The sequence below is a fragment of the Bos indicus genome, chromosome 29 (genome assembly GCF_029378745.1).
Source record: "Bos indicus isolate NIAB-ARS_2022 breed Sahiwal x Tharparkar chromosome 29, NIAB-ARS_B.indTharparkar_mat_pri_1.0, whole genome shotgun sequence".
NCBI lineage: Eukaryota > Metazoa > Chordata > Mammalia > Artiodactyla > Bovidae > Bos > Bos indicus.
This window is the reverse complement of record NC_091788.1, coordinates 26983825-26998984: the sequence shown is the minus strand read 5'-3', so window position 1 is coordinate 26998984 and position 15160 is coordinate 26983825. Positions and strand designations below refer to the sequence as shown.

The 15160-nt window shown below is 39.4% G+C and overlaps 1 protein-coding gene and 1 non-coding gene across 2 annotated transcripts; one reads left to right on the top strand and one right to left on the bottom strand.

Moving 5' to 3' along the window:
• Window positions 1–3552: 3552 nt before the first annotated feature.
• OR4D5 (olfactory receptor family 4 subfamily D member 5) lies at window positions 3553–4497 on the bottom strand. The gene has a single exon (XM_019954626.2). The coding sequence runs from the start codon at window positions 4495–4497 to the stop codon at window positions 3553–3555; it is 945 nt and encodes a 314-aa protein (XP_019810185.2).
• A 3022-nt stretch (window positions 4498–7519) lies between these two features.
• Window positions 7520–7626, top strand: LOC139180794 (U6 spliceosomal RNA). Its single transcript, XR_011565048.1, has one exon. It is a non-coding gene; the product is annotated as a U6 spliceosomal RNA (small nuclear RNA).
• The last annotated feature ends 7534 nt before the right edge of the window (window positions 7627–15160 follow it).

Genomic DNA, 15160 nt, shown 5'->3' with positions numbered 1-15160 from the left:
TTTTGATTCTTTTGATCTTTTATCAAGATAATAGTCATGAAACTTGAGTTTGGCAGAGTGAAAAGGATTTTCTGTTTTTCTTTAATGTCTCTTTGAGACACTGGGATCTAGGCCTGATTAGTTACCAGAACATAGAGTTTCACCTATGAAGGTTCTGGTCAGAAAGAGAAAGAGCAAAATATTGAAAGGAAACAAAAGAATACAAAGGTAGAGGAGGCAGAGGGTCAGAGGGGTGTCTCCATATTCCTTCATTGCATTGTCTCTGACAACAGACTAAGGGGAATGCCGAGGACAGAAGCCCTCTTCCTGCTCACGTTTAGGGCATTGAATGAGCTGGTCCCACAGGCTGTCCACAAACCAAGTTGGTATGTGGTCACATTAAAGTCAGCTGAGAGAACCAGGGTAGTAAGGCAAAGGATGGGCTGGCAATATAGCTTTTCAAGCACCCTCAATTTCCTTGTGATAATGGATGGACCCCAAGATCCCATATTCTGCCGAGGAGGGATTCAGTTGGGGTCTGAGCTGACAGCAAGTGAATGTGTCCTGGCTTCACAGTGGCTAGGGGTCACATGATTAAGCTCTAGTGGGATGAAAAAATTGGCCTAGGAATGGATGGAAAAAGAGCAACAGATTCAATGGGATCTATGACTCAAACCAGAGATTAGGTGAGACTAAGCTCCAATGGGAGCATCACCCAGCCTGACCAAACAGAGAAACCAAATGTCAGCCTGTTAGTCACAGACTTCAGCATTGGGGTAACAAGAACATTCAGACGTGGAGTTACTCCGGTGTCCAGTCACAAGCCCAGAAAGCAGTCCAGGTTCAGCCACTCTGTAGCAGAGGACAGCGTGTGCATGCGAGGCCTGTCTCGCTTCATCACCATGGGATCAAGTAAACTGCACACCTCCTTTGTGCACTTTGATGTCACTTTACAAAATGAAAGGGCTTCCCCGGTGGCTAAGTGGTAAAGAATCCAGCTGCCAACCAAGAGACACGGGTTGGATCCCTGGTCTGGGAAGCTCCCACAGTGGTGGAGTAGCTAAACCCATGCACCACAGCTACTGAACCCATGCTCTAGAGCCTGAGCACAGCAACTACTAAAGCCTGCGTGCCCTGCAGCCTGTGCTCCGCAATAAGAGAAGCCACTGCCATGAGAAGCCTGCGGGCTGCAACTAGAGAATAGCCCATGCAGCAGTGAAGAAGCAGCGCAGCCATAAATAAAGAAGTTTTTTTAAAGGGACAAAATTGGAAAGAAGGAAAGGCCACAATTCTAAAGGACTGAGTTATTTTCTGGGAAAAAAAAAGACCACTTCTTTTACGGAACTATTTGACTTTATACATAAAAGTAAGTGTACTAAACTTGCCTAAATTTTAGCTATTTTTCCCTACTCTTGGCTAGAGGACACTTTTAGGAAAATTACATTGATTGTTGAGAAGCTACAATCTATTTGCACATATAACTTGTATAATTAAAGTTTGCTACAAGTTCAGAATATAATAAAAAGACAGTTAGATTTTTGCTACTAAATTAAGGTGCATTGAAAGAGGACTCTGACTTAACATCTCCTGATTCTGAAATTCTCTTTCCATTGAAATACACACTCTATAAACCGTTTGTTTGCTCTATGTTGTCATGACTTGTCTTACAATATCCCAGCTTCCTCTTTTCTAATCCTTTGCCTTTCCTCTTTCAAGTCTGACCCATGATCTAGGCCCTGTTTGCCTATTACTGTGGAGGGAAACTACACTTACAGTAATTTACTTACTAATTTAATTTAATCAACTTACTTAGTAAGTTAATCTGTCAGTTAATTTAATTAATTTACTTACTAAGCAACGGATAATGACTTAATGCTAAGATCACAGACACATGTCATCCTCATCTCATCCCGCATCCATGGAGAGTATCACTGATGGATTAAATACATTCAAGAAGTTAAACAAGCATTGCTTTGCTTTGTTTTCAAATTGATTCTTAGATATGGAAGTGAGTTTAAAAATGCACAGGTCTTCTGACATAGATGAGAAGCCAATTGTTACCTTGGTGACAGAAAATGCAGGAACCTGGATCAAGGAGATAGGGTACTGGGGGGAAACAGAGATGATGAAGGAGAAGGCCATAATAATTTCTCCACACCTTCTTAATTTGAAGTAGAGCTAGTAGGGGTGCTTATGTATTATTTTATACCACTCTTTATTTAGTGACCAGAGGATAATCTCTCTTCCCACTTTATATCCCAATTTTGCATTCTTTCCTGGGTTTCAGATATTTTCGCTCAGTCGTGTCCGACTCTCTGTGACCCCATGGACTGTAGCCCACCAGGCTCCTCTGTCCATGGAATTCTCCAGGCAAGAATACTAGAGTGGTTGCCATTCATATGCTCTCATATCTGAGAGTCTTAGATATTATCAAGAACTTGGGCTCAAAAGTTAAATAAACAGAAACATTTCAGAAACGAGCTCTGGGGCTTTAAGTAAATTATTTTATGTCTCTAACCTGCAACTGATTCACTTTTGAAATGCAGAAGGTACCAATCTCATAAGAATGTTGAATGAATGAAAGTAAACGATAAAACTAAATCATTTGGAGCAATGCCCAGCACGCAGTAAGCTCTTAACAGATACTACTTAATGATGGAGATGACATGAGATGACAATGACTTTAAGAAACTGTGAGGAAGAAAGAACTTTGCCCAAGATGATTCCTTTTCTCTTCATCAACATTAAATTCAATCAGCCTCCTGAAATCATGATTTGACTTCTGACATTTATTTTAACCTACAGATCCCTGCTGTCTTCTGGAAGTTTAGAATCATTTTGAGCTCCTCAAATGTATTTTGTGTCCAAGAAGCAAAATCAGAAAAGAAAACACAGATGCACCACCTCCATGCATACTGCAGTTTGAACGTTCTCAGCAGGGCCAACATTGTAAAGGAAAGTGCCATCGGAGCTTAACATCATTTCTGAATAGCTCTGGAGGCTTTTTCTCTAGGGGAAACTTGGAAGAACTTCTCAATTCCACTTCCTTTTTTACTTCCAATAAAAATGTTTATTTATTTGTTTGTTTGTTTGGTTTTGGCTGTGCTGGGTCTTCGTTGCCACACAGGCTTTTCTCTAGTTGTGAAGAATGGGGGTTATTCTCTCTTTGCGGAGCATGAGCTTCTGTTTGCAGTGGCTTCTCTTGTTGGCACTCGGGCTTCCATAGTTATGGCACATGTGCTGAGTAGTTGTAGCTCCAAGGCTCTGGAGCACAGGCTCAATAATTGTGATACATGGGCTTAGTTGCTCCATAGCATGCGGGATCTTCACAGATCAGGGATCTAACCCATGTCTCCTACACTGGCAGGCAGATTCTTTACCACCAAGGAAGCTCTTGATTCCATTTTCTAGCTTTGTTAAAAGCTCAGGTCAGCAGAACTTAGCTGAGGTTAAAGCAGTAAAGAAGCAGCAGACGTACTCGTAGCTCTGGCTACTTTATGGGTCTTCGCGGGCAGGTTGCTACACTGAAGCATAGCTCAGATTCTTAGCTCCCTGCTTCTGCTCATCTGGACATCAGTGCTCCAGGGGACCCAGAAGGTCCTTTTGCCTCCTCCACAGCTTGTTCATGGCCATGATCACTTCTTTGTTTCTCAGGGTATAGATGGCAGGATTCAGCATGGGAGTGACCATTGTGTACAGCACAGAGACCACCTTGTCCATGGGGAATGTCCGAAATGGCCGTGCATAGATATAGAGACAAGGCACGAAGATTAAGGTGACCACAGCAATATGGGAGGCACAGGTAGACAGGGCTTTGCTACGGCCCTCCCGCGAGTGGCTTCGGAGCATGACTAGCAGTGCTGTGTAGGATCCCAAGAGCACCAGAAAACACATCAAGGTCACCAGACCATTGTTAGACACCATCAGAAGCTCTAAGACAAAGGTGTCTGTGCAGGCCAACTTGATCAGCTGAGGCACATCACAGTAAAAGTTGTCCAGCTTGTCAGGCCCACAAAATGGCAACTGGGCAGTCAGTCCAACCTGTGCAATGGAGTGGATGAAGCCCCCCACCCAGGAGGCCGCCACGAGGAGCCCACAGACTGTCCGATTCATGATAAGCATATAGCGCAGGGGCTGGGAAATGGCAACATAGCGGTCATATGCCATGACCGTCAGCAGGAAGATCTTGATGCCTCCGATGAAGTGGAAGAAGAAGAGCTGAGTCAGGCAGCCACCAAAGGAAATGACAGGCTTCCGCGAGAGCAAGTCAGCCAGCATCCTCGGTGCCGTGATGGACGAGTAGCAAAAGTCCAGGAAAGAAAGATTGCCTAAGAGAAAGTACATGGTTGTATGCAGGCGTGGGTCAGAGGTCACTACGGCCACAATCAGGAGATTACCAGTCACAGTCATAAGATACACAACTGAGAAGACAATAAAGAAGAAAAGCCGGAGCTCCCATACCTGAGAGAGCCCCAGGAGGACAAAACCTGCCACCTGGGAATGGTTCGCTGTGGTCATCTGCTTGGTGTGGCCTGGCAAGTGAGCCTGCTGAGGAAAACGGGCATGTTCACTGTGGGCTCCACAAGCTTCTCTGGGACAATATCTTCTGGCTTCCCTGGGGAATAGAGTTTTTGCCTGTCACTTAATACAAGAAGAAGATTGTAAGTGGTTCTACGGGACACCCAGCATTTGAACATCAAGTACTGGTATAATCAAACACCAAGACCATAAAACACAGCATAGCACTGGTATTTATAGTTCACGAGAATCACAAATCATCAGTCCTCAAAAATGACAAACTGGGACTAGAGACAATATTGCCAAACTGGGAGTGAATTTTTATTCTTTCAGTTACTAACTGTATAAACAATATCAATCTTCAGAAATTCTCTAAACCTCACTTCCCACATCTATGATATAAAGTAGCCATAATGTATGCAAAATATTCTATAGTTTATAATTATATGTGGCATTTATGTAGGAAACCCATGGCAGATATTTAGAGTTTCCATGGTGTGACAGATTGCTCATTTATATCCCCAAACAAAAAAAACGTACAAGTTCCCATCATATCCCTGGAAAAATACTCAGTTTCCTTTTGAGTTAGCTGTAACTTGGACATATATTTCCTGCTTTAGGATTTTCATCCTAGAAGGATGTTAAATTATGGGCAAGGGACCAAATAGAAAACACTGTTCCTCAGACTCACAGACTTAAGAGAACGAACTTAAGCTTACTAGAGGGGAAGGATGGGGGAAAGGAGAGTTAAGGAGCTTGTGATGGGCATGTACACACTGCTATGTTTAAATGTACACACAACGGTGTCTTGCTGTTTAGCACACGGAACTCTGCTCAGTGTTATGTGGCAACCTGGATGGGACGGCAGTTTGGGGGAGAACGGATACATGTACATGTCCAGCTGAGCCCCTTTGCTTTTCGCTTGAAACTATCACAACATTGTTAATTGACACACTCTATATACAAAATTTAAAGTTAAAAAAAAACCACTGTTCCTGCACAGTATAAAGATAATGACCTACTGTTTTTCTAACATCTGATTAGAAAACATGTGGAATAAAAGCTTTCTATCATATGTCTCTGGGAAACCCAGAGAAATGATAGTCCCCTGGGGAAACAAAAAGAAGGGTGAGTGTGATTATCAATATTAATCTCAGGGTACTTATCTAAAGTATAATTTCTTATACATATGAAAAGTTTCAAGAGAAGATCACAAATACTGATTTGAGTTTTAAAATCACTATCAAAATACAGAGCTGCCTCAACATTTGAAAACCTTGGAAATAAAAGAGATGTTTCATATATTTAAGCATTTTAAAAGATACTTAAAAAAGCTAGCCATTTACAAGACACCTGGAATGCATCTCTTCACATCCCATAACAGAATGGTCACTTATCAATTCAAGTTTAACTTAACTAGTTTTGCACTAGGACATGTGATCTGGGGAAAGTTACTTAACCTCTCTCAACTTTAATTTTCCAGCCAGTAAAATGAAAATGATGACAATATACCCAGTTTGCCTCACTGAGATATTTTAAGCATAATATGTAAATTAATATATGCTGCTGCTAAGTCGCTTCAGTCGTGTCCGACTCTGTGCGACCCCATAGACAGCAGCCCACCAGGCTCCCCCATCCCTGGGATTCTCCAGGCAAGAACACTGGAGTTGGGTTGCCATTTCCTTCTCCAATGAATGAAAGTGAAAAGTGAAAGTGAAGTCGCTCAGTTGTGTCTGACTCCTAGTGACCCCATGGACTGCAGCCTACCAGCCTTCTCCGTACATGGGATTTTCCAGGCAAGAGTATGGAGTGGGTTGCCATATAGGTATGACTTTTTCCCAGCCTTTGTATGATTCTAAGCAGATTCTGTTGCCAATGAGCCTAAGATAGGAAAGAGTTTACTCTTCATTTGTCATACCTGAAACGTTTCTAAATGGGAAATTCACTGTAATATATCTTATATCTAGCATTGTAAATGTAAATATTAGATTTTTAACTGACATAGTGGATTGTTCTTCAGCATACATTTTTAGGTATTTTTAAGTATAATTCTAGGCATACATGCAATACAGGGGAACTGGGTTCCATTCCTGGGTCAGGAAGATCCCCTGGAGAAGGAAATGGCAACCTGCTCCAGTCTTCTTGCCTGGGAAATCTCCTGGACAGAGGAGACTGGCAGGCTACAGTCCATGGGGTCACAAGAGTCAGACACAACCGAGCGACTAAACCACCACACCACCACTAGGCATACATTTGTGAATTTTCCATTCACTCCAATTCAGTGATCATTTATTCTCAGAATATTTTATGTAAACAAAGAGTACTAGCAACTACAAAAATAGTGAAGAAGTAATACGTAATATCTCTACCTTCTTGTATCTTATTTTAGATGGAAAGATAAGAAAATCATTTTGTAAATTAAGAACAAAATAAAAATTTTAAATAAATTTAAAATGTGATACCTGTCTCTAAAATGCTATAAATATAGTGCTATTGGGAGAGAAAAAATCCCTTCCCCTTAAAGGAATGAGTAACTGTGAGACCTCCAGGAGAGAAGTCTATTTCACTCATTTTAGGATCTCTACTTCCAGATACCTATGGTGCTCAATAGCCATAACTTTTGCCAACACTATAAAAACCGGCTTGGATAGAGAGGAAAGCGTGTTCCCAGCATCACCAGTAGACCTTGGGTTTTGAACTCATAAACTGTGATCTCCTGGTTAAAGAATCTGAATTGTTCTGAATCTAGTCTGTATGATGTGGGCAATGGTGCCTACATCGCAGTTTTCAGTATTGCAAAATGAGGACAGCAGCACTTCCCCTGGAGGGTTGATTTAAGCATGAAATTAGACAATGTATAGAAAGCTTTTAGCCTAATGCCTAGAAGAATACTAGATAACAGTATCTTGAATGTAAATAAATAGTAGCTGTATCTTGAAATTTAGAAAGTATTCTTAACTCAGAAACAGGGAAGGATAGAAATGCTGCATTTCTGAAGGAAGAAACATTAAGAAAATACAGAGTGCTCGCTTTGGCAGCACATATACTAAAATTGGAACGATACAGAGAAGATTAGCATGGGCCCTGCACAAGGATGACATGCAAATTCATGAAGCGTTCCATATTTTTATAGAATACATTTTGTATAATAACTGTGTAACTGTTTTTGTTTGGCTTTTTATATTTTTGTAAGAAGCTAACTAGAGAAATAATTTTGGAAAATCTACTCTAGGACTTCCTCTGGGGTCCAGTGGCTAAGACTCCTTGCACCCAATGCAGGGGACCCCTGATCAGGGAAGTAGATCCCACTTGCCACAACTAAGGGTTCCCATGCTGCAACTAAGACCCGGTGCAGCCAAAATAAATAAATATTTTTAAAACAAAAATCTAGTCTAAAGATTTATATAATGTTGTCAAATACAAAGATGGTAAATGGAAAACCACACAAAAAAGAAAGAAATAAAAAATACACAGAGATGCAACAGTAGAGGGAATGTCTGAATAGAGTCAGAATGTCTTTCTTGAAATAGAAATAGTGGTAAGCGATAATGTAGGAAAAGTAGACAGAGGACTCAGATCATAACTTCAGCTTTAGGTAAATGTCAGGTTAAGAAGTTCCTGTTTTAGATAGAGTTTACAAGCAGGGGAGTAAGGAAATCAAAAAGGCATTACTACTGCTTAGCTGTGCCATTTGAACACCCTATTTAAGTAAACATTTAAAATTTGTGAATTCTCTTTGGTCAGTGGAATTATAGATATTTAAACCTCTTGTTTACTCACTCCATTTAAGTGAACCTCCAAGAAGGAAGGAATATATGTATTCATATAGCTGATTCACTTTGTTATACAGTAGAAACTAATACAACATTGTAAAGCAATTATATTCCAACTAAAAAATAATAAAACCTACCAAAAAAAAGGAAATAGTCTAATTTTAAATCTTATTTCTCATCCTAAAAGTAGAGTGACCACAGCATGAAAAATGGTCTTAGACTTTAATGCAAAGTCACTCCAGCAGAGTTGAGTCTCAGAGAACAAAAATGACTTGCTAAATTCTCAAAGTTCATTAGTAGCACAGACTAGACCGTGCTCTACATCATATCCTTTCAATGGAAATTTCAGGATCTACATCTCCAAATGGATGAGAAAAAGCCAAAGAACACATGAAATAGCAGTGGTTCACTTACCTGCAGCTTCCCATTTAAGATATACCAATAGCAAATATAGATTTATAAATATGGGGAAAAATATTTGAGTGTAAAGATTCTGCTGAGCCTTTGAAAGGGCTTTGGGGAATGGAATTTGGCTAATTTTAGTGCAGAGGGATTATTGGCACAACAGGAGGCAAATTCCAGGTATGGGGCAGGCAAACCTGCCCGGTGCTCTCCAAAGTCAAATGTCACTGGAGACCACACCAAGAACCACAGCATGGAGGGGCAATGGCTTGAGTAAACCATCCCTGTGGGATAAATGAACTGCTTTCCCTCTGGCTTGAAAGATTTTTCTGCATTACCATATCATGGCACCATAATTCAAAAATTAAATTTGCAATTATTTGTCTCCAGTTATCTGTTTTCCTATCTTTCTCCTACCCTATTTTATAATGTTTATTAATTACCATACAGATCAAAGATTTAAATGCATAAAATAAACCAATGTGAGTGTTCACTGAGAAAGTAAGAGTTCAGCCAACTACCACAAACCTGCTGCTCCTCAATCTGACTTTATTGTTCCCAACCAATTGCTTTTTGTATCATTGTCTTTGTTAAAGATTTTTGAGGTCATCTGTGTATTGGACAATATTTTATGCATATCAATAAGGCAAAGTATATACTTCATAAAATCCTCAAATTTGTAGATGTTTTAGAACTCTCAGATATGAAAATTTTACTGAATGCTTGTTATATGTTTATTTTCAAAAAATTTATTACAATTTATATATGTGAGACACATATTCTCATATGAACATTTTATTAAATGTTTGTTATATATATGTTATATACTTATTGTTTATATTTATTTATGTTATTTATTTTCAGAAAATTTATTCCAATTGATGTATGTGAGATGTTCAATCTCACCATATTTTTGCCAACAATAATTATCAATCTTTGCATCATTTTCAATTGAATTTTCTAAAAGTCTGATTTTAACATGCACTTTTAAAATTATTGAAGATAGTTATTTTTTTGTCTTAAAAATTCTTCCATGACATTCATATTGATAGTGGTGTTTCTTTATTCTTTTCCCAGATGTTCCATGCATTATCATTTTTGTAGTTTTGTTTATCTTATTTGTGAACTATTTATTAAGAATAGAAATTCTACCTTTTACACTGTTGGTCGGAATGTAAATTGGTACAGCCACTATCGAGAACAGTATGAAGGTTCCCTAAAATCACTAAAAATAGAGTTACAATATGACCCAGCAGTCCCACTCCTGAACATATATTCAGAGAAAATCATACTTCAAAAAGATACATACACCTCAATATTTATAGCGGCACTATTTACAGTAGCCAAGACATGGAAGCAACCTAAATGTCCATTAACAGATGAATGGAGAAAGTAGTGGAACACATATAGGATGGAACATTAGTCAGCCATAAAAAATGAAATAATGCCATTTGCAGCAACATGAATGGACCTAGAGATTATCAATCAAAGTGAAGTAAGTCAGATAGAGAAAGATAAGTATCATATAATATGATTTATACCTTGAATCTAAAAAATATTATACAAGTCAACCTATTTACAAAACAGACATAGAAAACAGCTTATGGTTACCAAAGGAGAGGAAGGGAAAAATTAAAAGTTTGAGATTAACAGATACCTACTACTACATATGACTTCCCTGGTGGCTTAGATTGTAAAGCGTCTGCCTACAATGCAGGAGACCCAGGTTTGATCCCTGGGTTGGGACGATCCTCTGAAGAAGGAAATGGCAACCCACTCCAGTATTCTTGCCTGGGAAATCCCATGGATGGAGGAGCGTGGTAGGCTACAGTCCATAGGGTCGCAAAGAGTTGGACACGACTGACGACTTCACTTCACTCCCTACTACATATAAACAACAAGGAACTACTGTATAGCACAAGGAACTATATTCGATATTATGAAATAACTTACAATTGAAAAGAATCTGAAAAAGAATATATTTGTATATACATATAATAACTAAATAACTACAGTACACTTGAACCTAATACAGTACTGTAAGCCCACTATATTTCAATAAAAGAATTTTAAGAAAAAAAAAAAGTAGCTTCAAATATCTTGGAGTAGGAATCAGAACAGATCAGATCAGTCGCTCAGTCGTGTCCGACTCTTTGCGACCCCATGAATCACAACACGCCAGGCCTCCCTGTCCATCACCAACTCCCAGAGTTCACTCAGACTCACGTCCATTGAGTCAGTGATGCCATCCAGCCATCTCATCCTCTGTCGTCCCCTTCTCCTCCTGCCCCCAACCCCTCCCAGCATCAGAGTCTTTTCCAATGAGTCAACTCTTCGCATCAGGTGGCCAAAGTACTGGAGTTTCAGCTTTAGCATCATTCCTTCCAAAGAAATCCCAGGGCTGATCTCCTTCAGAATGGACTGGTTGGATCTCCTTGCAGTCCAAGGGACTCTCAAGAGTCTTCTCCAACACCACAGTTCAAAAGCATCAATTCTTCGGCGCTCAGCCTTCTTCACAGTCCAACTCTCACATCCATACATGACCACAGGAAAAACCATAGCCTTGACTAGATGAACCTTTGTTGGCAAAGTAATGTCTCTGCTTTTGAATATGCTATCTAGGTTGGACATAACTTTCCTTCCAAGGAGTAAACGTCTTTTAATTTCATGGCTGCAGTCACCATCTGCAGTGATTTTGGAGCCCAGAAAAATAAAGTCTGACACTGTTTCCACTGTTTCCCCATCTATTTCCCATGAAGTGATGGGACCGAATGCCATGACCTTCGTTTTCTGAATGTTGAGCTTTAAGCCAACTTTTTCACTCTCCACTTTCACTTTCATCAAGAGGCTTTTGAGTTCCTCTTCACTTTCTGCCATAAGGGTGGTGTCATCTGCATGTCTGAGGTGATTGATATTTCTCCCGGCAATCTTGATTCCAGCTTGTGTTTCTTCCAGCCCAGCATTTCTCATGATGTATTCTGCATATAAGTTAAATAAGCAGGGTGACAATATACAGCCTTGACATACTCCTTTTCCTATTTGGAACCAGTCTGGTGTTCCATGTCCAGTTCTAACTGCTGCTTCCTGCCCTGCATACAAATTTCTCAAGAGGCAGATCAGGTGGTCTGGTCTCCCATCTCTTTCAGAATTTTCTACAGTTTATTGTGATCCACACAGTCAAAGGCTTTGGCATAGTCAATAAAGCAGAAATAGATGTTTTTCTGGAACTCTCTTGCTTTTTCCATGATCCAGTAGATGTTGGCAATTTGATCTCTGGTTCCTCTGCCTTTTCTAAAACCAGTTTGAACATCAGGAAGTTCACGGTTCACATATTGCTGAAGCCTGGCTTGGAGAATTTTGAGCATTACTTTACTAGCGTGTGAGATGAGTGCAATTGTGCGGTTGTTTGAGTATTCTTTGGCATTGCCTTTCTTTGGGATTGGAATGAAAACTGACCTTTTCCAGTCCTGTAGCCACTAATTTATGTAATATTTGAATTATTATTTTTTTTAATTTTATTTTATTTAACTTTACAATATTGTATTGGTTTTGCCATATACCAAAATGAATCTGCCACAGGTATACATGTGTTCCCCATCCTGAACCCTCCTTCCTCCTCCCTCCCCATACCATCCCTCTGGGTCATCCCAGTGCACCAGCCCCAAGCATCCAGTATCATGCATCAAACCTGGACTGGCGACTCGTTTCATATATGATATTATACATATTTCAATGCCATTCTCCCAAATCATCCCACCCTCTCCCTCTCCCACAGAGTCCAAAAGACTGTTCTATACATACCTTTTAAATTAAAATTTTATCCATGACTTTAAAAAATATGACTGGAAATCTATCACTACAGTTTAAAATACTTCTTATGAGAGTATTACATTCCTTTCCTCATACATTCTATTTCTTCATTACGTGCTGTAAATATATTTCTGATTTTGAGCTACACTAATTACAATGTTCTGGAAATGTGATATTACACGGCTAGGTTTTCTTATGTAAAAAGAATATGATAGGATATATTCTTACCAATATACCAGCCACTAAACTCCAGAGATCAGAATCCCTTGGGGGACGCTTGTTTTTTATATCTCTAGGCATAAAATAATTGAACTGAGAACAGAAGTCACACTCACTTAGATCTGCTTCTGCTTCATGCCAAGATAAAAAGGTACAACTGACTCATTTTTATTCTTAAAGTGATAAGAACAAGGAGGAAGGTGAGTTTCACAATTACAATGCTCATGTTGTATAGGTATTAAAATAAACAGGTTTTAAATTACCTCCTGATTTTCCCAAAAGCTGGAGGTTCAGGCCACCAAGACACAGGAAGGGAGAGAAGAGCCTGTGGACACCTATCTCAGACTCAGATTCCTTATCTGAGTAGCCTAGTGAATTAACCTATGGAATCATCAGCCTCTAAAGTAGGAATTACAATACTAGAAATATTTTTACACACAATAGACAATGCAAAAAATGTCTTATTTAATTTGCATGGCCATCTTTATAAGTATTTATTATTTTTTATAGACTAAAACATAAAACTCAGAGATTCTCTGCTGAGTCAAACGTTACACTGTGTTAGAGTTAGTACTGAAACAAAATGTATTTGACTCATGATTCAGTGTTCTTTCTGCCACTCTGTGTTAATGGTTTCCTTCTTTAAAGGAAGCAATTTTTGAAAATCAAATCCAATTTTTTAAATTATGTTCTAGACCTGAGCTGTCCAATGCTATAGCCTCTAGCTGCATGTGGCCACTGAGCATTTGAAATGTAGTGTGATTTGAAGTGTATTGTTAAGTCAATCAGTGTTAGTCACTCATGGACTTTGCGACCCCATGGACTATAGCCTACCAGGCTCCTCTGTCCATAGAATTCTCCAGGCAAGAATGCTGGAGTGAGTTGCCATTCCCATCTCCAGCGGATCTTGCCAACTCAGGAAATCAAACCCAGGTCTGCTGCATTGCAGGCAGATTCCTTAGCATCTGAGCCACATTATAAATTTCAAAGATTTATACAAAAAAATATAAAATACCTCATAAGAATTTTTATATCATTACATTAAGTGTAATTTTTTGTATATACTAAATTAAATATAGTAGTAAATTGACTTTAGCTATTTGCTTTTGCTTTGTAAAAAAAAAAGAGGGGGGCTTCTAGGACATTATATTAATAAATCACCCTTGTGACTGCATTATCTTTCTATCAAGCAATGCTGATCAAGTTAACAATTGTCATAGTTTTAATAGCACTGTATGGTACATGGAAATGTTTATAAACTTACCTTTTGAGTTGCTAAACTGAAAAAAAAGATAAATTGTTAAATCGCTTTTGAATCCAAAATTTACATAAGGCCTGAATCAGCTGAGTCAGTGTAGTAGATCATTTCAAGGGAGGTCAAACATACAACATAAAAAACTTTAACCCAGGCCTAGTAGAATCTACTGCTTAGTAATGGTTAAATAAAGTCAATACTGGTTAGCATTATTCATTTTTATGTGGATTAAGATGTAATCTGTATAAAAATTCTTCCTATAAACAAAACATCGCAATTCTATGTGTTGTAATAAGCCATTGGAATGCGTATTACACTCCCATGGAATCTCTGAGACTATGTAAAGGTGGAAAAACACCAAAATGTAAAATGGTGCAGCTCTATCCTCCATTCAAAAGGCCCTTCTTGAGAGGATGTTTTCAAGAATGGGCTTTAAATGATCCTATAATGCTTTCTGGCACAGAAAAGAAGCAGAGAGAGGTTCTGGGGAGAAATTATGAACAAAGAGAAATGGTTCCAGTTCTAGGAGACAGAAACCTAGAATAGCACCTCTCCAACTTACATGTGCACACGCATCACGTGGGGATCTTGCTAAAATGCAGATCCCGACTCAGCTGGTATGGCTTAGGACCTGAGACGGTGCAACAAATCCCGAGTGGTGTTAGTGATGTTCCATGTTGAGTAATAAGGACCCACAGCACAGAAATGTTTGGGAAAGAGCAAAGACAGGACAGAGAAGTGAGCTGGCTTGAGTGGAAGGAATACAGGTGCAGAGCCCTGGAACAGAACAAGGAACGTGGGCAGAATGGCAAACATTTCACTGTGATCGAGAGCCCAGTAAAAATCAGAGGGCATGTGGGAGAATTAGACACATGAGGAGAGAGGTTAGTGAGTTTGTGACATTCAGGGCATTCTGAAGGCATGCTTGAAAAGACCTTATAGGCAAAAAGCTGAGTATTGGCTCTTCTTTAACATTCCTTTTCTATTTCTGTGTGTGGTCTCTAGGACTAGACTACACCTGTGTGTTAGTTGGCAAGAGTTGAAGGGAAAGGAGGACTCACGGGTGTTTTAGCAACAGACTCAGGGCAACTGGACAATCTCTCTTCTGCACGTGGTTCCCCTGTCTCCATCCCTCAGGACAGGAAAAGAAGAGCAGATGCAAAAGTCACGTGTTCTGTAAAATCTGGCCACCTTGCTCAGAGGA